The following is a 27,909-nucleotide window of genomic DNA, read 5'->3' as shown; positions in this document are numbered from 1 at the left end:
CCTCCCCCTACTCCAACTTGGAGTGCTTTCCTTTTCTTGTTTTATTTCTTTTTCAGCTAATTTTAAATTTTCCACCCAAAAAGTGCTATAATGTATTTTTGAAAATTAGAAAATTCTATGTCCTGGAAAAAAAAATCCCCGTCCCCCCAACGTAGTTTGCTTGGTGAAGCCGTCGTTTATGCTACAGCGTGCATGCGCATAGCATAAACGGAAGCTGCAAAATGGTGGAAATAAGTTCGTGGGTTCAGGGGTAAATACCATGCAAACGGTAAATTTGCCCCAAGTTTGACTATCAGATTCGTTGTCAGCGACTTCAATTACCTATAAAAAAACAAATTAGAGTGGTCTGTGTTCTGTAGTAGAGTATCTGGATATTTACCTTAATTTTAGACCGAGAAATGTATCATATTTTTGTTATTTCTATATTTCATCACGAGGCAAAATGAACTTGGTTTCAGAGAGAGAGAGAGAGAGAGAGAGAGAGAGAGTATAGAAGAAAAAGGGAGATGCTAAACCTAAAAAGAGAGAGAGAAAGAAACAGTACAGTATTAGGAGAGAAAGGTGAGAAAAGCCTTTTAACATACAAGCTGGCAAATGACCCGGTCAACGAGATACTTTTTGACCTGACCCCTGCTAGTTGCTAAGCAACAAAGAAAGAAAAGAGAGGGATAAGAAATGTATAGAGAAGAGAGAGAGGGGAAAGAGGAAAAGAGACCTTTTGGTACAGAAGAGATCTCACAGAGGCACCACTCCACCAAACAACAGATGAACGAACCGATGTCGACCCCCTCCCATCAATAGCGAAAGAAAAGAAATAATGCATGGGAGAACAAGGCGGTGTTGTCGAAATACAGAATGTTAATGCCATGAACACAAGAGACATGATACTCCAAGAATAACCAAAACGTTGGATGGATATTATACAAGAATATCACACGTTACGAACTGTCGTCCAAAGCGAACAAAATGGCGGTTAAATTCCCCTGTAAAAGCAAAAAAAAAAAAAGAGGAGAAAAGAAAAAGAAAAACTGTAAGTGTATTTATGAACATCTCTCTCTCATGTATTAAGTAAATAGGTTCATTTTGCCATTATTCTGTTTGGACTGATATTTTCGTTTTGATATATTTCTCGTTGGCAGTTTCAGATAGTAGATAAAGATACCCCTTCCCCATCTTTATAATTTGTATTTTTTTAAATTTTCATTTAATCTCATCCCCTTCTCTCTACTATTGTTTATTGTTTTGTAATAAAATTAAACTTTGAAAGTTACAATTGTGTGTCGCGTCTTCGTTATTTTCATATGCTGTTCATTTGTTTACTGTATATTTCCGGGTTTTGAATGAATGTGTTATTATTTTGTTTGCATTCGTAATAGAATTCATAATAACATATACTGCGCCCAGATTTAATCTTCCGAGGTAATCATGTTAGATGATAGCCGGGTAGAAACATTTAATTGCTTGTTATCTATCTATCTAATTATCTATCTATCTAGCGATGAGTGGACAACAGAGATTTTAATCATCATGCTTTAACAACATATCAAACTCTGTGACTTGGTAGGTTTACACTGGAAGTATGCAAGTGGGAACTGGATGTGACATTTCACATGTTCCAGTTTGCGCAAGTATAGTTTAAGTTGGGTCCAAAATGCCAAGAAAGACAAATGAGCTAAAATGTGTCTCCCCATAAGGAAGGAGCTGGTATCAGAATGGAGACATAGAAAAACCTATATGCTGAGAGTTCATCGATCACTCTTCTTCTGCTATGATGAATATCTGGGAGTGAATAAAATATATAAAAACTTTCAACATCTTGGTCTATGTCTTCCTTAAAGCAATTCCAACTCCCCAAGATGGTTGAAGAATCCCCCCAAAACAACCAGCAGTAGACAGGTATGCCATCTTTGTTATGTGTGTGATATATGTTGACATGCACACACCTAAAACACTAGATAAGTCACAGGCCGTTAAGACATTTAATACACGAGGACAATAGTCTGTTAAATGGTATGTATATCCTCTGCAAACAAATATGATTGTCTTGCAATTCTATGAATTTACTACTCAGTCAATCTCTTTCTATATAAAGTCATGTATGCATATATTTTTATATAATTCTAGGTGTAGGATTCACTACTGATTCACTACTAACTAATAAACTAATCACCATGAATGCATGGCATGGCATAAGGGATCGTATATGTGGGTTATATTATGGTTTAATTCAGTTGCATGCAAATTCTGTAAAAAGGGTGGGGGGGGGGGAGCCCTGTGTGAAAATTCAAATGCCTCAGATTTTTGTATGAAATTTTGATATCATTTAATAACTGTTCTCCAAATTTCAGTTTCTTTGGATGTTATAATGGAAAAGTCTAGCACCCCTCTAACACTAACAATGGTTAGCTAGTTGTGAGAGACACCGATGAAAAGAAAGATAGAAAAGGAAGAGAGTTTGAAGAGAGGAAGAAGAAAGAAAGGACCTCAATGTACATTGTAGGCCGAATCCCTTTCCAACCTCCTTACAGACCTATTATATATATATATATAACTACTTCATTTATTCGCATAAATTTAATATACGAAAGTATAGATTAATGCGTAAACTTTAAGTATTTACTTCAAAAGTGCTCAATACGTAGGTAGAGCTAGTTAGTAATTTATAAAATATATATGGCGATTAAGCTACACTGAATATTCTGCGTTTCATCCAACTATAGGATTCGTCAGGCTTATGCGCGAATTCTGTCGTTGCTTCTTGTTTTTATATATGTTGAGGATTTCTAGTCGGCCAATCAGCTTTCTAGTATCCACCGCGCCCCTTCCTACCAGCCAATGGGCATGCATTTTATCAAACAAAGGATCTGTTTTAGAACTAGGTTAGTGGTTTTAGGTGGCCGCTCTCCTTTTTTTTTTTTTTTTTTTTATACAAAAAATATACCTATGTGCACACAACAATGAACATACATATACATATATACATACATATATATATATATATATATATATATATATATATATATATACATATATATACATATATGTATGTGATCGTTTATGTATATTCATGTTTATTTAATTTATTTATTTGTTTTTTTTTTGTTTTTTTTTTCTATTGTTATTGTTAGTTTTAAAGCTATTTTGTATCGCTATCCTAGAGTAAGTTTTATTTTGTGAACACAGTTGTTTGCTATTTCCCGCCTACAGTTTAATAGATTTTGAGGTTCTTTAAAGTACAGGATAGAAAATTTTTCATGGAGGCATAATTTACATGGGTCGTCTAAATGTCTGCATGTGGTAGCTTGTCTCATTATTTTCCATTCGACTACCGGCGAATGTCCACTTTCTTTGAGTTCCCAGTATTTATTCGCTAGTGTTGTTTTTATACAGTGTTTTTTATTTTTGAATGTGCTTTTGTGGTCATAGTATCGGGTTTTGAAATCTAAGGAAGTCATGCCTATGTAATATTTCTTGTTATTCGGGTTTTCTTTCGCAAATATTGTTGCTTGATAAGATTTTGTGTAAGGGGTTGGTTGCGGGAAAGTGTTTTTCAATAAGATCTAGAAATTTCTTGCCAAGAAAATGCATTTAACAGGTCATCCAATATTTACGAAACAGCCCTAAAAAATAGTGGATACAAAAATATCGATATCAAATATAAGCAACAAAACACCAACAACTATAATAAAATTAAAAACAGAAGAAAAAGAACTATAATTTGGTATACGGCCCCATACAATCAAATGTTAAAAACAAAACTTGGCAAGAAATTTCTAGATCTTATTGAAAAACACTTTCCCGCAACCAACCCCTTACACAAAATCTTCAATAAAAATACCTTGAAGTTATCTTACAGTTGTTGCGAAAATTTAGAGATGATAATTAAGGCACATAATAACAAAATACTAAATGAAAACAATGTAAACAACAACAAAATAAACAATAAAAAAAGTAGACACCATGACAGAAATAAAACCAACACTAGCAGAAATAATAATAATAATAATAATAATAATAATAATAATAACAAACCAACCCCGGACAAGAACAACCATACCATAAATAAAAATACTAATAACGAACAAGATAAATGCAATTGTAGACACCGCACACTTTGCCCAGTCCAAAATAAATGTCTAACAAAAAGCATAGTTTATCAAGCAACAATATTTGCGAAAGAAAACCCGAATAACAAGAAATATTACATAGGCATGACTTCCTTAGATTTCAAAACCCGATACTATGACCACAAAAGCACATTCAAAAATAAAAAACACTGTATAAAAACAACACTAGCGAATAAATACTGGGAACTCAAAGAAAGCGGACATTCGCCGGTAGTCGAATGGAAAATAATGAGACAAGCTACCACATGCAGACATTTAGACGACCCATGTAAATTATGCCTCCATGAAAAATTTTCTATCCTGTACTTTAAAGAACCTCAAAATCTATTAAACTGTAGGCGGGAAATAGCAAACAACTGTGTTCACAAAATAAAACTTACTCTAGGATAGCGATACAAAATAGCTTTAAAACTAACAATAACAATAGAAAAAAAACAAAAAAAAAAACAAATAAATAAATTAAATAAACATGAATATACATAAACGATCACATACATATATGTATATATATGTATATATATATATATATATATATATATATATATATATATATATATGTATGTATATATGTATATGTATGTTCATTGTTGTGTGCACATAGGTATATTTTTTGTATAAAAAAAAAAAAAAAAAAAGGAGAGCGGCCACCTAAAACCACTAACCTAGTTCTAAAACAGATCCTTTGTTTGATAAAATGCATGCCCATTGGCTGGTAGGAAGGGGCGCGGTGGATACTAGAAAGCTGATTGGCCGACTAGAAATCCTCAACATATATAAAAACAAGAAGCAACGACAGAATTCGCGCATAAGCCTGACGAATCCTATAGTTGGATGAAACGCAGAATATTCAGTGTAGCTTAATCGCCATATATATTTTATAAATTACTATATATATATATATATATATATATATATATATACTAGCAAAAGTACTCGTCGTTGACTGGGCTCAAAAACAGCCTGCAGAAAATGGACTCTGATTTATGAAAGTATGATAGGTTATGAAAAGGAAGGGCTGTGTATGAGATAGCTTCGAATTTGGGGGTATCAAAACCAAAGCAAAATATGATCAAAGTAAAAATAAAATAGATTAACCCCATAATTTATTATACCATACCTGTTCACACTGAAACACTTATCACAATATTCTGTGGATCTATATTATAAAACCTTGTAAAACTTTGTGACATATTTCCATTCTATGGAGGTCAGGTGCGAACGAACACCCCATAATTTTATTATACCATATTTCTTCAAACTGAAACATAATTATTAAAGTATACTTACGCAGATAGATATGAAAAGTCTTTATTAAAGTTTGTGCCTATTTCTATTTTATGGAGGCCAGGCGCGAACGCAGACCCCACAATTTTATTATACCATCCTATTTAAGTTACAACATACTTATCAACGTATTATTATGTACATCTATATCAAAAACACTTGTAAACGTTTTTTTTTAATTTTTAAATTTTTTATTTCCATACTTTGTGGACCAGGCGCGAATGCAGACCCCACAATTTTAATGAACCACTGTTCTGCCAGATCAAACATACCCATTCCTGTGTCTCAATACATTTTCTATCATTATATGTAATCAGTTTTTTAAAATAGTCAACCATATAGGAGTCTATTCATGACCAGACACACATACACAGCTTTATATATATATATATATATATATATATATATATATATATAGAGAGAGAGAGAGAGAGAGAGAGAGAGAGAGAGAGATCCTTCATTAGACTACTACTCATACAATAAATTTAATCGTTTTAACCCAATCATTGTTCGGATTATTATTCTGCTTATATTGAAATTCATGATATAACAATGCCAAAGAAAGAATTCAAACAACTCACATAGATGTAGGTTTGATTAAAAGAGAAAGATTGCATGTGGAAAGTTGACAGTCGAAAGGAAAAAAAAAAACTAAAAAAAAAAAATCGACAAATACATTTTTTTTTTTAATATTAAGTCGTTGGATTGACTGATCTAGCAGTTGTATTTATACTTGAGACTTTTTCTTATTCTGTTGTATTTAAAAATTATCATGGAACAGTTGGTGAAATTTTCGAAAACCATGTGTTCTGCCATGCAACAACAACAGATGCATTGGGATAACAGAATAAATCAATCCAAAAACAAATCGAATTTTTGTAATTGATATACTGAGAGCAACATCAACAACAATAAATTCAATTTCAACAACAACAGAAACAGCAGTTAAACTTACAAAAGCAAATACTAAAACAAGAAACCCTGCAAAATGTATTAACAAAACAAGTAAAGAAAGGAGAAGACGCAAATTTTTTTTCTGACGAAGGAATTTCCCATTATCTTTTGGAATTCCATTACAAACTTTATATAGGGAAGGGGACAGACTTCTGTAATTAGAAAAACAAAGTAAATAGGATTGAAAATAATATTTATTAAAGGAAAAGACTAGAATCGAACCCAGTAATCAAAAGTTAAAAAGAAAGCATATTGCAATTTAGAGGATAGGATTGTAGAGCATTGTCCATTGTGTTAGAAATAACTATACAGCTAATTGGGTCAGAGCAAGTAGAATCAGATAATGTAAATTAAGGAATTTTCTTTGTGTTGCCAAAAACGTGTTGGGGACATATGTAATATGTAGAATTCACGTGAGGGACTTTCACATGTCTGAGCACGTTCTGACGTAACAAAGAAAGATAGATAACAATATATTCAGTTAAATTAGAGTCAGCAGGAAATGAGAGAAGAGTCAGAAGGGTTCGGAGTTGACAGAGAATTGGGAGAGTTAAGTTAGCCAAAGAAGCGAACCAGAAAGGGAGCGAACCAAAAAGGGAGTCAAGACAATGTAATAATTCTGCAAGGCATCAAATACCTGATCATATAACCAGCTGGAATAAATGTCTTCATGTTATAAGTAAGCCTTTGTCTTCATTTGTCATCCACTGAAAGGTAATATATTTTTATCTATTGTCTTTGTAAATAATCATTATATGAAACCTTTTCCAAAATGCTGTCAATCCCCCATCATCAATAATTAATTCCCTTCTCGGTGTTGAAAAGAATTGTCCATTTCACATCTCTGTAAATATAAACTCTCAACAAGTAATTGTCATCATTGTCATCGCTGTGTACACTGTTATATAAATATCTCATCCTCCGTTATATGTGTTGCTCCCGATATGTACACCCCACTAAACAACACAAACTTATGTAAGTTTTCCAGTTTACTTCAGAAGGTATGAAACAATTAAAAAAAAAATGTCAGTTGTGGTTTGACAAAGAAAAACTTATCTTGTTATTCAAAAATTAGGTGCTCAGGAAAATACGAAGTACATGAATTTCATACTGCCGAAAAAAATGAAAGATATTTTGTTTAAAGAAATGATTGAAATATCGTCAAAAATATTTGGTGAATGTGACGGTTTGTTACACAAGAAAACCAGAACTTTCTTACATACACCAGAAAAGTAAATTCACAGTGTGAATTATTCAAGATTAAGCAAATTAAGGAAGACATGTTTAAATGCCTAATTTTTGTTCTGAAGTTAACTGCAGCAAAAGATAAAGAAATATGTTCGAGACTACTATCAATTATGGAGCAAGATACAGAAATAACCTTACAAAAGGCTACAGAAGAATTTAAAAACTGAGGTTTTTAGATCAAGCCTTCGTGCTACTTTCTTGACTGAGCTACTTTTCAATTACCCCCCCCCCAAAAAAAAAAACGAGGCTTTTATGCAAGCCGGCATGTTAATTTGCATGTGCAACATGTGAAATCTTGCGACTTCACAAGACTTTCCTGTTGGCAAAACTGATAAAAGGCGCCATCTTTCCCTCGTTACACTTTTCTTTTCAGTTCACGGCCAGAGGAAAGCAAGTCATTTTACTATAAAAAGTTACCGAATATAAAACGTAACAATAGAGAAAAATATTGTCAAAATACAAAGATTAAAACAATGAGTCCACAAGGAAAGAAAATACTGCAAGGAAAATGGTGGAAAAAATTATTTTACAAGTGACTGTTATTTCCAAAATAAATTATGTTATGAATGTGTCCAAAAAGAGCAGAAAACGACTGTATGCAAGAAGAAAAAAGATCAGAAGGTTAAAAGGACAAATATGATTGGATCTTTTTAGATCTAAAGAACTTTGAAAAAAGAAAATATAGAGACATCAAAATAAATGGCTGAACTGTAAGTTGCCTTCTTGATACAGGAAGTGACATATCTTTAAAAGATGAAGTAACAGGGGAAAAAATTGAAGGAACATTGAAGGGATACTATTACCTAGTAATCATGGATGGTGTTTTGAAATGGTCTGAAATTTATAGATACAAACACCCAACAACTTCAAACACTGTAAAGGTGTTAGACGAAGTATTTAGTCATTTTAGAGCACGAAATAAAATTGTAAGCGACAATTGTACTATGTTCACAAGCCAAGAACTTAAGGACTATTGTGAGTTGTTGGAAATGGAACATATCACTACACCAACATACAACCCGAGGTCTAACAACTTGGCTTCAAAAGAGCATTGAAAAAAAAATGGAAGAAAAAAAAGTATTCAAAAATTTTAAATTCAAAAAATTATTCAACGATTTATAGGATAACACTAAATCAAAATTTATCACTGAAATTATGGTTGTAAGAAAGATATGTTAAGTGTTCGATAGGATATTACCAAATAATAAAAAGAAAAAAATTACTTAAAAGATAATGCAAAGTATAAAACATATAAGGTCAGCGATAAAGATTTTTTAGGAACTATTGGACAGGAAAGTGTTTTTGGGAGGACGGTATAGTCTAAAAAAAAAAAATTGAGAAAACGGTCTATATAATAAAATGAAAGGCATTTTTCCATAAAAGACATATAAATCAGTTAAGATCTCGATCAATGGAAACAGTCAAAAACAATATAAAATTACCACTGGAAGTGTTACATGATACCTTCCAGATCAATGAAGTACCGATGAAGGAAACACTGAGTCCAAGAATTGTGGATTCTCCAAAAACTAAAAATACACCAGTTCAAACTTTGAGGGGAAGTGAAAGAAAAAAGACTGAATATTTATGTTCAAACTCAAAGTAAACAAAATGTTAAAAGCAAAATTATAGAGAAGAATTTAGCTCGGGGGGTGGGGGGAGGTTTTATAATAGAACAATCTAGCATCTCTCTAACACTGTTTAACTAGTCATGTTCAATGTTTAGCTAGTCATGAGAGATGCTGACGAAAAGAAAGATAGAAAAGGAAGAGTGTTTGACACACAGACGGGAAAAAGACTTAGATATAATATATTCCGTTGTTTTCTTCTATTCATGCAATAAAACTTATTGTGTTAAGTCAATTATTATTCATATAATTATTCCACCTCAGATTATTATTATTATTATTATTTTTTGATCCCTAGTAATGACTTGAATTAAGAAAGGCTCCCGAATTTTAATTTCTTCTTAAGATCCCTTAAGCCCAAAATTCAAGACAACATTTTCTCGAATTAGAACCATGTAATGAACTTTAATCAAAATGGGAATCAGAATTCTATAAATAAGAATTCTGAAAATTCAGTTTTATTGAAGGATTCTAAAAGTTCAATTCAATCAGTTGATTTTAATCTTCATAAGGGGAATTTGAAGTGGTACAAAATTGCTCTGTTCAAGAATTAATTTTACCCATCCTGGGACAGGTATTCTTCTAGTGCTAGTGTAGAAAGTGAAAGAATGTAAAAGTGAATTTTCTACTGTTGGACTTAATGGCGAGTTGCCATTATAAACAAAAGAATACTTAAATTAATTAAAAGAATTTCTTGCTGTTATGTCCTTCAGTCTTTCAGCTTTTATTTATTTTTTACTTCTTTTATACTACTACCACTACTACTATAAATAGTAGTAGTGGTAGTATCCAGTGGTAATACATGGCTTTAGGTTGGGAGAGTGTTATTTTCAAACAATCATAAAATTTAAAAAATGAAAAAAAAAAAAAAAAATTTAATCAATGTTTAAAGCCTGTCTGTTAAACCATGATTTCTTTAAAAAAAATTGCTATTTTACCCACAATTTGAGAGAATCTCGGATTTATGCCATAATGTTGGTGTTTTTTGCAAACCTTGTTTCCAATGTTTTGTAAACCTCAAATTAGTGAGGAGAGAGAAAGAAGAATGTGCACGCTAAGGCGACATCAATATCCATTTCCTGCCATATATGTACTCCATCAGCAAAGAAAAGGGTAAGTGAAAGAAAGGATGAACTGATCATCATATTCGGTTTAACTAACTTATCTCTGACCAAGTCTTTATTTATCCCTCTTTTTCACAAATCCATCCTTATCATTTTCTCCCACGGCCTTCCTCAGTGAACCGACCCAACAACTTTAATTAGCTGGCATCTACTAACCCAAGAACTCTTATCCATTCTTTCAATGTGACCAAATTAATGAAGTCTCCTGCTCTGTACATCTTCTTATACTCTCCAGATTTAATTTCCTGTAGTCATCAGATTAAGTCTGTCTTTAAGACTCACATTATGCATCCATTCTCATATCTCTCTCTGTGCAACATACATGCTCAACCTTCATTGTTCATTGGCCAGATTTAACTTTCATACATCATTACACTGTACAAATATAGACTCTCTCCTTTAGTGACAATGCTAACACTATTTTTTTTTGTTTTTTTTGTAAATGATTTATTTTATTTAAAAGCAGAATCGTCAGGAAAACAAGTTGTTGGAGAGAGAGAGAGAGAGAGAGAGAGAGAGAGAGAGAGAGAGAGACAGACAGACAGACAGACAGACAGACAGACAGACAGACAGACAGACAGACAGAGTTACAGATAGTGTGTTTCCCTACATAAGCCACTCGTTCTTGAGGAGAGCAGGCAGGTGCATCCATCACAGTTGAAATCTTACCAGCTAAGAGGAAGAGAGACATGTCTCACCAAAGGTCACATGATTTCCTCAACTTCAGCCGGAGATGACCTTTAAGACTTTTCCACTCATCATCATCAAAGCATTTTGGTTTATCTTGAAATTAATTGTCGAGCAGTGTCCAAAACATCCCTCAGGTCCACATCAGAGAATGCCTTGCTCAGGGGACAGTCTGTAAGGATGTACATGATGGTCTATATGTCAGCATTGCATGGACAATAAGCGTCCTGTATATAACCCCATCTGTGCTGGTTGAATCATATTTTGAAAACTTTTGCTCGGGCCCAGTTGAGTGATGCCCACTCTTTTTGGAGAAGTTTAGAGCTTGCTTTAAGATCGTTTTTTGGTGTCAGATGAGCCTTGTTGTTGTCATCTTTGACAACATCATTCCACCAGTGCAGGTGGAATGATGCTGGTGTTGTTCATATGAAGCTTGAGATGGCGGAGAAGCTCTTGTGGGATGTGCAGTGGAGCGATTCTGGACAAATAGATGGCAAGTTGGTCAATTTCAGGTTGCCAGTAATTGTCCTGCATGCCTTGTTGAGCTTGACATCTGCTTTTGCAACATGAGCAGAATGGGCCCATGCCACTGCGCAGTATTCTGCAGTTGAGTAGCACAGTACTAAAGCTGACAGGCATAGCATTTGTTCCTTGGCTTCCCAAGAGCTGTTGGCCAGAGTTGCGAGCAGGCTGTTACATGTTGATAGCTTTTTGCAGAACTTTTTGAAGTGTCACACCGAGATAAATTGGGTATAAAGTGTTTTCTAGGACTTTACCTTCTGAGGTGATGTTGAGCATCTTTTAGGCTAGGTAGATCTTATGATAGAATGAACCTTAGTTTTACCTGTGTTCGAGTGGAGATGCCACTTGATGTAATATGATGATGACAGCATGAGGACTTGCAGCAATTGATCTTTGATGACTTTAAAGTCATTTGATTGGGTTGTAAGGCACATGTTACCCACAAAGATGAATCTGTGAACGTTACAGAATATTGAATTATCATTTGTATATATGTTGAACAGTGTGGGGGCCAGAACTGAACCTTGTGGAAGGTCATTCTTCTGCACTTTCCACCTCTCTCTTACTCTTCCATCTCTATATAAAATTGATCATTTTTTAGAAGAGATTTGACGATATTAAACTATGAGAGTGTTTTGAACCATTTTGCTAACTTTCAGCAAATGCACTCGATGGTTAACCATATCATAGACTGTTGTAAGGTCTATAAAAACTACCAGAGACCATTTCAGCTTAGAACCCATCCTCCATTGTTGTTCAATACTTGGCCCATGCATAACCTATTAGCTTGTAAAACCAGATTGGTCAGGAATTAGGTTGGAATCCATAGTTGGAGTAATTCATGTGAGGATACACATCTGTGGATATGTAGCAAGCCTTCTTGTGGCATTCCTGTTAATTTTTCGAGAGTTTGATTGTTGCACTATGCTCATCTTGATCAAAACCTCTGCTGATGGTAAAATTGTTGATCCTTGACCCCAAACATGTCTTAACTATTCAAAGTTATCAGCTTCAATGCTGAAGGTCTGTCACCAGCAAAAATTGACTTCCTATCCATTCTCAAGGTTGATGTTCTTTGTCTTCAAGAGATGCATAAAATATCCTCTCCAGCCAGAATTCTAAGCATGTCTTTAGTCATTTTCCATGCTAGTGCAGTGTATAGACAAGCCATTTACATGTGTGACTGTCAAAGGTTTCTGGAACAAGTTGACTCACAGTATGAAAATATTGCAGTTGGAAACTAAAACAGGCAATAACATGTCTATAAGCCTCTTGCAAATCGTCTGCCAACTGCATTATGGACAGTAAACCCATCTGATAACACAGCATAAAATTACAATTACACTAATAAAGATTGAGAGCTCATCAAAGAGTCGGTTTTATCCCATGACCTAGCCATAGTGAACAAAGTTAAGGATAAACCTTCTTTTCTCAGCACACGCTGGAAGAAGGGTTATAACTTCGATTTGGTATTTGTTACTTCTGAATTCAGACATAATTTCAAGAAATCTACAGGAAACTAAACCCAAGTCTCAGCACTGTCCCATTGTAGTTGTCCAGTCTATCATCAACAAACTTAAGCCTCGATTTAACTATCATAGAACTAACTTGGAAAGCTTTACATTGAACCTAAACAATAACATTGTCATTATCTCCCTGTCCAAAGTGGATATGAATCTTTTCAAACCTCTGTGTGACACTGTGCAAAAAAATAACATCCCAAGAATTGCAGAGTGAACTGCATTCCTGGTCTCAATGACTCCAGTAAGATGATCTATAGGCTAACACTGTAATCCCTTCTCTGTAAATGCACTTGACCTCAGTGAATCACTGTTGGGCTCACTAGGCGACACTAGGAAAGAATAATAATTGAAACTGAAACCAAAATTTCTGAAGAATTCTTGATAAAATTATTTATTAAAAAAAAAAAAAAAAGATAAAATTATTTATCAAAAAAAAAAATGGATCACTAAATTCCATCAGCTATAATCAAAATCGCAGCCAAAACTTATGAAGAATTCTTTGTAAAATTATTTATAAAAAAATAATTGACTTAAGTGCCATCAGCTATAATCGAAACTAAAACCAAAACCAAAACTTATGAAGAATTCTTGATAAAATTATTTATCATAAGAAATGGGAATCCGTAATTAAACAATAGTTACTCGGATGTAATCATGACACACAAAACAAATAACACACACACACACACACACTATCGTATTAATATATAGTATTGTTAAAAGTCATAAAAACCACGCTTCTTTCCTACTATTAACCCTAAGTACGGGTGGCAATACAAAAAATATAGCAATTACATGTGATTTTATGATTTTGCTGATTGGCCTTACAATTAGTGGTAAAAATTACTTGACTGCTTAAAAAGTTATCATGTACCGAAATGGGATTAGTTTACATTATATTTATGTTGCACAACTGAACCGCCATTCTAAATTCTAAAATAAGGTTTCAGTGTGCTTACACATAATCGCCTAAAAAAGTAGAATCTCATATGTTTTGGGTATTTTAAATGTAAATGAAAGTTTTTTTTGTTTTTTTTTAAGTTAACAAACTTCTCAATGTTTGCTCTTCCAAAGTTTTGATAAACTTGTGAGATTTTCATCTTTATTTTTACTTGTGCCAAAACCAAACAAAATAGAAGAAACATGAAATATTTCAAAGGATGTGGCGATCCGACAAAACCAGTGCCAGAAAAAAAATTCCAAGCATATTAAATCTTTGATATTAAAGTCAGAAGTCTCTAATAGACGCCATATGACCATTTATCAAATAGGTGCAAAAAGTTTTCTAAAATCTGTGATATTGAATAGGCAAGTGAACTCTAGAATATTTACTTTGCTTACAATAAAAACTATTAAAAACAAATTAAATTAGGTTTGGAGAGTCTGAGGATTTCCTTGTGTTCAAAAAGGTGCCATAAACCTTTAATTATTTCAGAAGAAGCCGATGACAAACATCCCACTGTACAGCTGGCGCCAACGAAATTTACCCCCCCCCCAGAGCATTTAAACTTGTTAATAATCATATGAACTCCCTCAGATGAGGGCACATAGGCATTTTAGTGATAGATGCAAAACGATTACAAAGGCACTAGGCAAGTTATAAATGACCAATAAATAAAATAAATTAAATTCTGCTAATTAATGTTAAATTTGTAAATGAGATTTATAACTTATTCTATGGCCCTTCTCAGTCTTATGTTGTAAAGGAACAACTTCTAATAAAAAAAATTTTTTTTTTTTTAATTGTGCTTGTTTCATTTTTTTTTATTTAAAAATTTAAAAAAATCGGTTTGGAATCGGAAATCAAACTATAATTTTTCCAATTCTGATACCGATTCCGATTACCCCAAAAAGCTCTGATTTTTCTGATTCCGGATTCCGATTAATCGTCCCAACACTAATATATATACACATATACATATATTCACATATATATATATACACGCATATACACATACATATACACACATATACACACCCATATACATACATATACACACCCATATACATACATATACACACCCATATACATATATATATATATATATATATATATATATATATATATATATATATATATATATATAGAGAGAGAGAGAGAGAGAGAGAGAGAGAGAGAGAGAGAGTTGAAAGTTAATAAGTAGATAGATAAAAAGCTGGGAGAGGTTTAGAAGATGTCTAGCATTGCCTATGTATAGTCGTGTATTAATGGCATTGGCAGTGCAGGTGTTATCAAAACATACCAACTATTTTACTTGGCTATTTATCAACTTTGAAGCAATAGAGTGAATATCTTTTATTAGTGGGGGAAAAAATAAACCAGAGTGCTGAATATCACATGGTCCGAGTTTGTATCGAATGGCCATAGAATGGAAATATTTTTAAGCATAACAACAACATAAAACAAATGAAGGATAAAACTGGAATTTCTATTGTACTAAATGTAACTAATTATTTGAAATTTGTTTGATTTAGTTTACGTGCACTGTTCACCTCTTACATACCCTGGTTTGATAGTCTTGGTCATTACATTAATAACAGGTCATTACCATATTGGTCTTAGCAGTAGACAGTGCAGAGGTGATTACCAATATAAACTGATCCAGTGGTAACGTGTGCAACAACTCCTTTACATGTAATGGGTGCCTACCCCTAATTCTCCTAGGTAGTTCTCCAAATAATTGTGATAGTGTTTCCACGGTTGCCCCAGTTTCTTCTGGGCATAGCATTCGTGCCACAAACTATTCATAGCATAAAGCAAACTTCTTTAAAGGTGTAGCATTGATTTGGGTCTGATCCTCTTTTTCCTCCTATCCAAATGTATCATCCACCAGGTGTAATGGAATAATGTTTCCTACTCTCTTCACCCCATTCAATCAACAAATTAGTTCCATCCTCTCTACCTAGGCAACGACAAGGGTAGAGGATAGATGCATCAAATTCTGAAATGAACTAGAAAATCATTGCCTTTGTGCTCCTCATTTTTAGGGGATCCAAGAAAGTTCTACCTGCCCTTTTCTGGGCCTAAATCAATCTATTTATTCAAGTTTAGTTGAGACAAATAAATGATACATTTAAATCCTTAACTGGTAATTGTGCATAAAACCAGACACTAAGTTTTAAACATGGCGACAGGTCTGTCAATTGAGGTATGGAAGCTTAAAATGGATACAATACTCCCGCTTACTTATATATTTGGGCAAAATATCAAGACTGTTTTTGTTAATATATTTTTTCTAACATATTTACGTTTTTTTTTTCAAAAACGTTTTTTTTTTCTTTTTTAAACCTGTGCAGTCTATTACGATCGTCGCTGATTTAAAAAATATTGTTATAGTTAACTATATTTACTATGGTCCCCCCTCGCCTAACTTTCACAAGAAACACTCGTCTAGCTGAAAACACTATCAATAATTCCCCCCACTCTTTATCTGTGCCTAAACTTAAACGTAGATTCCATGAACAAAGCTTCTTTCTTAGAACTGCACGCCTGTGGAATTGTCTTCCGTTTTCCTGCTTTCCAGCTGACTACAATATGGTTGTGTTCAAGTCTAACGTAAATAAGTTCTTGATGAACCGTTCCATATAAGTTATCAAATTTACCGAATTTTCATTACTAATGATTACTATATTGTCCAATTTCTACTGTACACTCTTTAAACCTTATCCTTGAGTGGCCTCTTGGCCTTGATAATGTGGTGATGTCTGTGTAAAAAAACAAAAAAAAACTATATTTTACGTTTAATTTTTTTTACTCCCTTATAATAAAAATATATAAACATACGTAAACTTTCTTTATCAAATGATTTTGCGTTTTTAATCGCATAGAAATATCTGAAAAGTTTGACAAAATAAACAGTTATTTGAAAAAGATATGCGACTAAAAAACCTAAAATCAATTGATTAAGAATGTTTACGTATTTTTATATTTTTTATTATAAGGAGGTAAAAATAAATGTGAAATATAGTTAACTATAAACATGTTTTTTTTTTGTTGTTTTTTTAATCGTCAACATTCGTAATAAACTGCGCAGATTTACATAAAGTATATAGTAAATAAAGTATATTTAAATATTGTGCAGTATAAAAAGAAAACGTAACTATGTTATAAAAAATATCTTAATATTTTGCCAAAAAGTAATCAGTTTTGAAGAATATCAGAAGTATTGTATCCATTTTGTGCTTCCATAACTCAATTGATAGACCAACCGCCATGTTTGAAACTTAGGGTCTGGTTTTATGCACCATTACCCCTTAACTCCAATGATTTTTAATGGTGCGTGGTGTGTGTGTGAGGGGTATATTCTATTTTTCCCCAGCTAGTTGACATGGCAATAACCTGAAAATATCTATTAAAAAAATGCTTAAAAAAACTTAGACTATATAAATTTAATATAAAATAATCAGCCACTTCCTGACTAGATAACAGGAAAAGATGGTATACCATTTTTTTTAATATGACAGTCATACAAAAGATGAAAATAAACATTATTGGTCATTTTTTTTTTCTGGTAAAAATATATAGTGGGAGTAAAGCACAGAATATTTTTTGATTTTTTAAGAGCCTGTTTTGAACTAATTCCATGTTGAATTTATTGTTTTCAGGGCTAGGGTAAACATTTTTTTATTTTCTGCTGAAAAACTAAGGGGAGGGGTTAAAAGATAACAGAATTGACTGGAGATCCAAACAGCATCTAATTTCTAAGTGGCATTGGTTCCACACACAGGTAATTCTTGGAAAGAAACATTTCTCATGTAAGTTCCATCTAGTTTTTGGTACACAAGAGAAAGACAGGAAAATTATTTACAATGGTTGTAAATAGTCGAGTTTTTGTTTGGAATATTTTACAGAGGGAGACCCATAGATTGGATCTGAGTTGAACCCTTACCATAAAAATAATGATAATGTAGAGAAAGAGTAACAACGTGATAAAGAAGCCGTAGGGAAGAGACGAGGACATTTTCCACTAAATTTCGAAGCTGGTTTTGTAAGGATTGAGATACTTTCTGGAGTGGTAGAAAAATCAAGTGACATTAGCAACAGATTTGATGCAAGTCTTCCATTTTAGATCTGAAGTAAAAGTCAGTCCTAGAAGCTTTATCAAAGCAGGGGCCTTACTCAAGGAGAGCACCATTCAGTTCAACTGGAGCAAAGCAAGGATTCGAGCATTGGTGGTGAAAGGAGAGATGCTTGGTTTTAGAAGTATTTACACATCTATTCCTAAGGTCACTGGAAAAATAGTTAAATCATTCTACAACTTCAGAAAGTACCTCACTCTTGATACAATTCTTTTTTGTACAAGAGCTAAGTATGCATTAAAATGGACTATTTATGCCACATCTGGGGAGGTGCTGTTCAGAACACATTCTTGCCTTGACAGTGTACAAAATTGATTTTGTATTCTAATGGAGATGATCTCTTTTCTACCTTACAGCTCCTTTCTCACATTGTAAATTTACTTTCATAGTAGATGCTGACTTGAACTCCAATCTCTGGTTTCCTCTTGTAAAACATTCACAACAAACATCCATCTAGCTACAATCACAGCAAAAAGCTGAGAGATATGAAAATGTGCTTATCACCAAATGAAGCTTCCATGAACGAAGTTTATTGCCAAAAACTACCAGTCAGTAAAACACAATACCATAAGACTGCTTCCCAACTGGCTTCAATATAATCATCTTGAAGTTTAATGTTAACAAATACTTATTAAGCTGTATTCTTAAATAATCAAACTCTACTGATTCTACCCACTGTTTCCAATCCTTTCATAGTGTTGCTCATCAAAGTGAAATATTTTAATGTGATTTTCAGAGAGTCTTCCGGCTTTCATAAGCAGTGACCCATTAATATGAAAAAAAAAAGCATACTATCCAGTTTGACATTATAATTAAACTAAAGCGCGATTATATAAAGTAACTAAAAAAATATCCATGCCAAGTCAGGTAAAATTAATTTCGCAAACAAAATAGTTTTGCACTACTTTTATGCCTTCTTTTAAAAGATTAAAACCAAGATATAATGTGACTAAACCTTATGTCTAGAATACTTATTTATAATTTTGATTTTACAAAATGTCACAATTTTAAGGCTTAAGATTAAGGGTTCATAAGAAGAAATTGTAATTCAGGGAATCTCATTGTGTCTAATAAATATCAATCAAATTTAATGCAAATCTTAAATATTTGTTTTTTTCAAATGGGCGTATCACATCTCCAAAAACCTATTAAAATATCACATCTCTAAAAACCCATTAAAATATCACATCTCTAAAAACCCATTAAAATATCACATCTCTAAAAACCCATTGAAATATCACATCTCTAAAAACCCATTGAAATACCAAAAAAAAAAAATGTGAAATTTGGGAAATATTTACTAATTGATGTCTAATACTTATTGTTAAAAAAATCGGAGGTATTTGAATTTTCATATAGAGCTTCCAGCTCCTCTTTGCATGAAACTAAATACAGCCTACATTACCCACCCTTACACCTAGAGTGATTCAAAATTTATAATGATTAGTTAATTCATTTAGGAGTGCATCCTGTGCATACAAAAATATAAACATGCACATATAACAAACTTTATAGACATTTTTAATTTTTAGTTTGAGTACATATAGTGATTTGAATAGTATGTGTGAACATTTTGTACTGCCCCCACCCTTTCCATGCACACAGTGAGGAGGGGGGGGTCATTCCAATTTCAGTTGTTTTTTTTTTGTTATTGATTTTACTCAGATTCCTGATTATCTAAGAATGCTTTTATTGCTGAAATGATTAGGAAATTAATCTAAGACGATTGCTAATGCTCTAAAAGCATTTGAATCAGATAAACCATTATCCTGATTCTGCCATCTGTGGCCCATTCACACGCCTTGTTTTATCAACAGATCAGATACGGTTAGTGTTGTGTTGATGCAATCAACAAAAGTTAAAATCACACACACACACACACACACACACACACACACACACACACACACACACACACATACACCTAATTCTTTTTCCCCAAAACTTTTACCCATTTCACTAGTAAAAAAAGAAGCTGTTCCTTTCCTTACTCCATCTGCATCTTAAAATAACCTGTTGAAAAATTTGTCCAACATTATTTCTAAATAAGTTCCTATTTACTTACCTTTTCACTGGTGGATAAAAAAAATTAGCCCTCTGTTCTTCGTTTCCTTCCTATAAAACCATGCATTTTTTTTTCTATGCAAAATTACATGATTCTCAGAAGAAAACAAAATACAGGACTATCGCTCAGACATTTTCGTCATCTTTTTAAAGAGTTCATTCACGAATCCTAAACCTTTGTTTTTCTCCTTTACTTTGAACTGGCAAATATCATCCTTGAGAAATATGTCAGTTGATTAAAAAACGCAATTCTCAATGGACAGCGAATTAATGCAATCCTCTACCAAACATAAGAATCAAATACGTTCTAAAATGCAATAATACTGCCACATCTTGGGAAATCTGTTCCATGTGGAAGATGTTTGCTGGGTTCTTGGATAGCTTCATTCAAGCTTCTAATAATTCCATCTTTTAATGTGGTAGATCTGTGACCATACAAGGTCAAGGCTTTCTTTGATCATAAAACTGCCTCTTTATTTCAGAGCACTTTTTTTGCAGTGGCAGAGTACAAAATTAACTATTGTGAATCTAGTGATGGATGAAATGCTTTCTCACAGCCCTTTTCTCACAAAAGCGATGGTGCTTGTCTCTCTCTCTACTCCATTCATATTCCTATGGAACGTGCTTTGAGCTCCAATATTGTAAGATGTTTGCAGAAAGAACTCATACTCTTGTCATCATGGAAAAAAAAGACCTCTTTCTATCTGTCTAGCATCAGGTAGAATTTCTTTGGAGGAAGCTTCCTTGGAAAAAGATCGATAACATGTCTGGAAATTAAAATCTTGTTGATGTACTTTCACATATGTTTAATATTCAAAATATTGACGAACCATTAGATAGTTCATCTATATAAATAAAACAATAAATGTATGTATGTGTGTGTTTGTGCGTAAATATTTAACCAATAAACACTTAAACTATCGGTCACATTATACTGAAATTAACAAGAAATAGTAATTGTACACAAAGGATGGTTTATAACAAATAAAATCTTTGTTTGGATCGTTGAATAGCACACACAGAAATCAGCAAGTTACAATGCAAAATGTTCATTTCAACTTGCTGACGTATTTGTATTAGTTTATGCATGTGTAAAACTAATTATAGCTTGAAGTGGTTTAATTTTTAAACTTTCTTATCTGTCTGTCAGGTTAGCTCAAGCGGTAGGAAATGTGGCTGGGGTGCTAAATGAGAGAATGCATCTGGGGTGCTAAATAAGAGAATGCATCTGGAGTGCTAAATGAGAGAATGCATCTGGGGTGCTAAATGAGAGAATGCATCTGGAGTGCTAAATGAGAGAATGCATCTGGAGTGCTAAATGAGAGAATGCATCTGGGGTGCTAAATGAGAGAATGCATCTGGAGTGCTAAATGAGAGAATGCATCTGGAGTGCTAAATGAGAGAATGCATCTGGGGAGCTAAATGAGAGAATGCATCTGGGGTGCTAAATGAGAGAATGTATCTGGGGTGCTAAATGAGAGAATGCATCTAGGGTGCTAAATGAGAGAATGCATCTGGAGTGCAAAATGAGAGAATGCATCTGGAGTGCTAAATGAGAGAATGCATCTGGGGTGCTAAATGAGAGAATGCACCTGGGGTGCTAAATGAGAGAATGCACCTGGGGTGCTAAATGAGAGAATGCACCTGGGGTGCTAAATGAGAGAATGCATCTGGGGTGCTAAATGAGAGAATGCATCTGGGGTGCTAAATGAGAGAATGCATCTGGGGTGCTAAATGAGAGAATGCATCTGGGGTGCTAAATGAGAGAATGCATCTGGGGTGCTAAATGAGAGAATGCATCTGGGGTGCTAAATGAGAGAATGCATCTGGGGTGCTAAATGAGAGAATGCATCTGGGGTGCGAAATGAGAGAATGCATCTGGGGTGCTAAATAAGAGAATGCATCTGGGGTGCTAAATAAGAGAATGCATCTGGAGTGCTAAATGAGAGAATGCATCTGGAGTGCTAAATGAGAGAATGCATCTGGGGTGCTAAATGAGAGAATGCATCTGGAGTGCTAAATGAGAGAATGCATCTGGAGTGCTAAATGAGAGAATGCATCTGGGGTGCTAAATGAGAGAATGCATCTGGAGTGCTAAATGAGAGAATGCATCTGGAGTGCTAAATGAGAGAATGCATCTGGGGAGCTAAATGAGAGAATGCATCTGGGGTGCTAAATGAGAGAATTTATCTGGAGTGCTAAATGAGAGAATGCATCTAGGGTGCTAAATGAGAGAATGCATCTGGAGTGCAAAATGAGAGAATGCATCTGGAGTGCTAAATGAGAGAATGCATCTGGAGTGCTAAATGAGAGAATGCATCTGGGGTGCTAAATGAGCGAATGCATCTGGGATGCTAAATGAGAGAATGCATCTGGGGTGCTAAATGAGAGAATGCATCTGGAGTGCTAAATGAGAGAATGCATCTGGGGTGCTAAATGAGAGAATGCATCTGGAGTGCTAAATGAGAGAATGCATCTGGAGTGCTAAATGAGAGAATGCATCTGGAGTGCTAAATGAGAGAATGCATCTGGGGTGCTAAATAAGAGAATGCATCTGGAGTGCTAAATGAGAGAATGCATCTGGGGTGCTAAATGAGAGAATGCATCTGGAGTGCTAAATGAGAGAATGCATCTGGAGTGCTAAATGAGAGAATGCATCTGGGGTGCTAAATGAGAGAATGCATCTGGAGTGCTAAATGAGAGAATGCATCTGGGGAGCTAAATGAGAGAATGCATCTGGGGTGCTAAATGAGAGAATGTATCTGGGGTGCTAAATGAGAGAATGCATCTAGGGTGCTAAATGAGAGAATGCATCTGGAGTGCAAAATGAGAGAATGCATCTGGAGTGCTAAATGAGAGAATGCATCTGGGGTGCTAAATGAGAGAATGCACCTGGGGTGCTAAATGAGAGAATGCACCTGGGGTGCTAAATGAGAGAATGCACCTGGGGTGCTAAATGAGAGAATGCATCTGGGGTGCTAAATGAGAGAATGCATCTGGGGTGCTAAATGAGAGAATGCATCTGGGGTGCTAAATGAGAGAATGCATCTGGGGTGCTAAATGAGAGAATGCATCTGGGGTGCTAAATGAGAGAATGCATCTGGGGTGCTAAATGAGAGAATGCATCTGGGGTGCTAAATGAGAGAATGCATCTGGGGTGCGAAATGAGAGAATGCATCTGGGGTGCTAAATAAGAGAATGCATCTGGGGTGCTAAATAAGAGAATGCATCTGGAGTGCTAAATGAGAGAATGCATCTGGAGTGCTAAATGAGAGAATGCATCTGGGGTGCTAAATGAGAGAATGCATCTGGAGTGCTAAATGAGAGAATGCATCTGGAGTGCTAAATGAGAGAATGCATCTGGGGTGCTAAATGAGAGAATGCATCTGGAGTGCTAAATGAGAGAATGCATCTGGAGTGCTAAATGAGAGAATGCATCTGGGGAGCTAAATGAGAGAATGCATCTGGGGTGCTAAATGAGAGAATTTATCTGGAGTGCTAAATGAGAGAATGCATCTAGGGTGCTAAATGAGAGAATGCATCTGGAGTGCAAAATGAGAGAATGCATCTGGAGTGCTAAATGAGAGAATGCATCTGGAGTGCTAAATGAGAGAATGCATCTGGGGTGCTAAATGAGCGAATGCATCTGGGATGCTAAATGAGAGAATGCATCTGGGGTGCTAAATGAGAGAATGCATCTGGAGTGCTAAATGAGAGAATGCATCTGGGGTGCTAAATGAGAGAATGCATCTGGAGTGCTAAATGAGAGAATGCATCTGGAGTGCTAAATGAGAGAATGCATCTGGGGTGCTAAATGAGAGAATGCATCTGGAGTGCTAAATGAGAGAATGCATCTGGGGTGCTAAATGAGAGAATGCATCTGGAGTGCTAAATGAGAGAATGCATCTGGAGTGCTAAATGAGAGAATGCATCTGGGGTGCTAAATGAGAGAATGCATCTGGAGTGCTAAATGAGAGAATGCATCTGGGGTGCTAAATGAGAGAATGCATCTGGAGTGCTAAATGAGAGAATGCATCTGGGGTGCTAAATGAGAGAATGTATCTGGGGTGCTAAATGAGAGAATGCATCTGGAGTGCTAAATGAGAGAATGCATCTGGGGTGCTAAATGAGAGAATGCATCTGGAGTGCTAAATGAGAGAATGCATCTGGGGTGCTAAATGAGAAAATGCATCTGGGGTGCTAAATGAGAGAATGCATCTGGAGTGCTTGATGAGAGAATGCATCTGGAGTGCTAAATATTTGGGTTTCGATTCTTGCTGATTTCACTAAAGTCATTTTGTTTTACTTTTGAAATCACTACTATACATTAGGTACAATATAATAATATAATAGAGAATTTGCTCTGTAATAATAAATACGAAATTTGCATGAATATATTTAAGCATGTCTTATGATGTAAGATCGGGGGCCCCCCCCATTCTAGTTAAGAAATATTTCTGAGAATATCTCATCTTAAATAAAGAGAATGAGGATTGTTGTGATTCTATGCCAGCAAGTAACTATTGTGAATTTTGATGAGGGTCACATTCGTGCATGTCAAGATAACCTAGGCAAACAGAAATGTACTCAGAGACAGATGGCGTGAGTTGAAGCAGAGGACGAAGTTCAAACTCCCTAGATGAAACATATAGTCCAATGATCATGATATGGCTGACATCATGTTTTTGAGCAAAAGAAAAAAAAAAGAAAAAGTTACAAGTTAATTCTCTCTGGAAATCCCAGATGTGTGGACAACATGCCCAATAATGTGAATAATCTAAGGCGAATGTCACTTCAATGTCTGCCCATATGCATCTCTCAATTCCTAACTTAAGACAGACAAAGAAGTAAATAAATTATGCAGTGTCTCTCCCCTTAAATAAATTCTCTATCCAAATAAAATCTTGACATTCAGCAAAATCTTTGTGCCATTCATAAATGCAAAGTTTAATTTGCCTAAGTTAAAAATACAATCACAGCCAGCCATGAAACGACTATGAAAGCATGTGTAAACACCCTTTGCACAACTTATGTATAAAAAGACTTTATTTGATTTGGGTCTTAATCACTCACAAGCAAGAACAGATATGTACGATTTGATGAAGACATAACAAGTAACCAATGGCAAAAAGAGCTGAAATTAGACACTGTAAGATGTGTGTAGAGGGCAGCACAAAAACAACAACAAACAACAATTTGGATGATATGCTAAAATTCTGGATGTCATTCAGATCATCAACCTTTCCATAACAAAACTTTTCAAATAATTAAATCTATAGAAATTGGATTCTCTACGCCCCCACCCCCGAGTGGGTAAGTAACTAATGAAAAAAAAAAAAAAAAAAAAGAGCTGCAGTCAAGATGAATTTCTAAATCTGGGATAAAAGGTAGGAATCAGCTCTGCAGAATGTATGAGAGAGAGAGAGAGTGTGGAGAGAACAAATCACAACAACTTGGATAATGTGTTAGTGATAAATAGTAAAAACACAATTAAAATAATTTGAAAATTGAAAGTCAAAATTAATAGAGAGACACTGAATATGTATGTGAGGGAAGGAGGCAGGAAGCCATTCTTTAATGAACCAAAAGACATCTATTTCCCCTACCATGATCATGTATTGTTTAAAGTTCTAGCCTTCATGACAAAATTAAAATTTTCAATTTTTAAAGAGAACTCGCATTCGTGGACGATATCTAAAAGTCCCATCCGTCTGTGACCATCTTCATGTGAAAAAAATTTTTTCATTATTTTCGCATCTCACATCTTGGCAAATGTGCCATTAAAATTTCTATTTTCGACATGACAAGTAAGTACTGTTGTTTATTGCTTAAAACCATATATCAATCTGTTGACTATCTTAACAAGCACCAAAACAAAACATCTTTACCCGTCACGGAACAAACTGTGATGTTCTAAAAGTTATGTAAATTGATAGCTTTTTTTTTTTTTTATACAGAAAATATTTTTTACAATTTTTAGCGAAACATTAATAATTGATTTTAAAAATCTCGTTAGTTCGAATTGAATTGCCTGCCTTTATTAGATTTGTTTTTTTTTTGTTTTTTTAGTTAACAAAGGTTGATCAACTTTGCGTGCTTTTTGGAATATGACGTTTTCGTTCTGTGACGGGTACGTACATCATAAAGACTTTGGCGAACCTGAAGGAGCTTGCCCCACCTCTCTCTATTTTTTTATTTTCGTCTTTTTAAAAAGATTTCAGCAGATAATTATCGAATGGACTGGACACTAGTCTACGAAATTATAAAAAATGAATTAAAATGTCAATATTTAAATATTTGTAGGAGTGCTCAGTTTGTAATGAAACGTGTTAATAAAGGCCAAATTTCGCGAATTTAGCCTTAAACAAAAAACAAAAAAATGCAGTTTAGCCTTTTTGTTTGGAGATTATTTTTAAAAAAAGAAAGTAAAAAAGGTTAAACTGCTTTAAAAAGGCTAAATTCGCGAAATGTCCAATGGTTTTAAAATTTACGAGAACGTTACATAAGAAACTGAACACATCGTACAAATATTTAAATATTGACTTTTTTTTTTCATAATCTAGTAGACTAGTGTCCATTCGATAATAATTCGCTGAATTTTTTTTTAGAAAACGACGAAAAAAATAAAAAGGAAACAATAGTTAATAAAAAAGATATGGTAAAACTTTAATTTAACTTGAGAATACTATTTAAAAAATTAAAAAAAAAAAAAAGAGCAAGGTAACATAAATGCACATGCACTTTTTTTTTTCTTCTTAATTAGGTTGAATTCTGGACTTGCACCGTAATTCTTGCCTATGTCCGCAAAAGAGAAATGTGTACTCACACGACTCGTCCGATTCCAAAGATGGGAAAATCCCGGAACAAGGAGTTATGACATTTACGGCGAGGGCGTGAAGGACAGCATTAGAATCATAACCGGGGTCGGATCTCCTTTCCCTACTCCAGGAGACTGGAAATGTCCGGTGCCACCAACGGCTAAAACCGGATTTAAGAACATCACACGATTGACCCTTAACGATGAAATTAAATTGTTTAGGTATCAATTGTAACGTGTTTGACGTAGAAGAGATGTTTTGCGGTAAGGGCCACAGATTTGTCTGGGCCGAACAAAGATAGGAAGCCGATAATATAAATGCAATAACCATACATGCCGAGTTAACGAACGAAGTCCAACTTGCGAAAATCATAGTTGTGTTAGCTATCAATCACAGTATATTGAACTTGTAAGTTATAGCTGATTTGATTTATGCACGTCGAGAAACTGTAAACAACACAATCTCACGTGGTTCGCAAAATGCGAGCCGAGTTAATAGGCATTCAATTGAACTTGGGGGGCGGGGAAGAGACAGGGAGGAAGAGGCAGAGAGGAAGAGGCAGGGAGGGAGGAAGAGTTGTAGACGATGTTGCCAAGTGAGATTTTCAAAACCCACTAGATTAAGGGAAATAAAATCTGCTAAAACCCGCTAGATTTTTAACCGAAACCGAAATTTTCAAAACCCGCTAGACCAACAAAAAATTTACCCGCTAGATTCCAAACGAAATTTCCAGATCTAGCGGGAAACTCGCTAAATTGGCAACAATGGGTGTAAACAAGGTTGGTAGGCGAGGCGCACACGCGTGTACACACACACACACACACACACACACACACAGTCAGATCGTCGTT

General features: G+C 34.5%; 1 protein-coding gene across 1 annotated transcript in view; it reads right to left on the bottom strand.

Moving 5' to 3' along the window:
- The window catches only part of LOC145286089 (beta-hexosaminidase subunit alpha-like), an 82,746-nt gene extending 55,112 nt beyond the window's left edge, over window positions 1–27,634 (bottom strand). The window contains exon 1 of the mRNA XM_080134767.1: window positions 27,067–27,634. Coding sequence (XP_079990893.1) covers window positions 27,067–27,430 — 364 coding nt within the window. The 5' untranslated portion in view covers window positions 27,431–27,634. The remainder of the gene's footprint in view (window positions 1–27,066) is intronic.
- Between the last annotated feature and the right edge of the window lie 275 nt (window positions 27,635–27,909).

This window comes from Euprymna scolopes, chromosome 10 (assembly GCF_053919585.1).
Source record: "Euprymna scolopes isolate OS-2025 chromosome 10, ASM5391958v1, whole genome shotgun sequence".
Taxonomy (NCBI): domain Eukaryota; kingdom Metazoa; phylum Mollusca; class Cephalopoda; order Sepiida; family Sepiolidae; genus Euprymna; species Euprymna scolopes.
The sequence above is the reverse complement of the archived record's forward strand: the minus strand, read 5'-3'. Positions and strand labels throughout refer to the sequence as shown.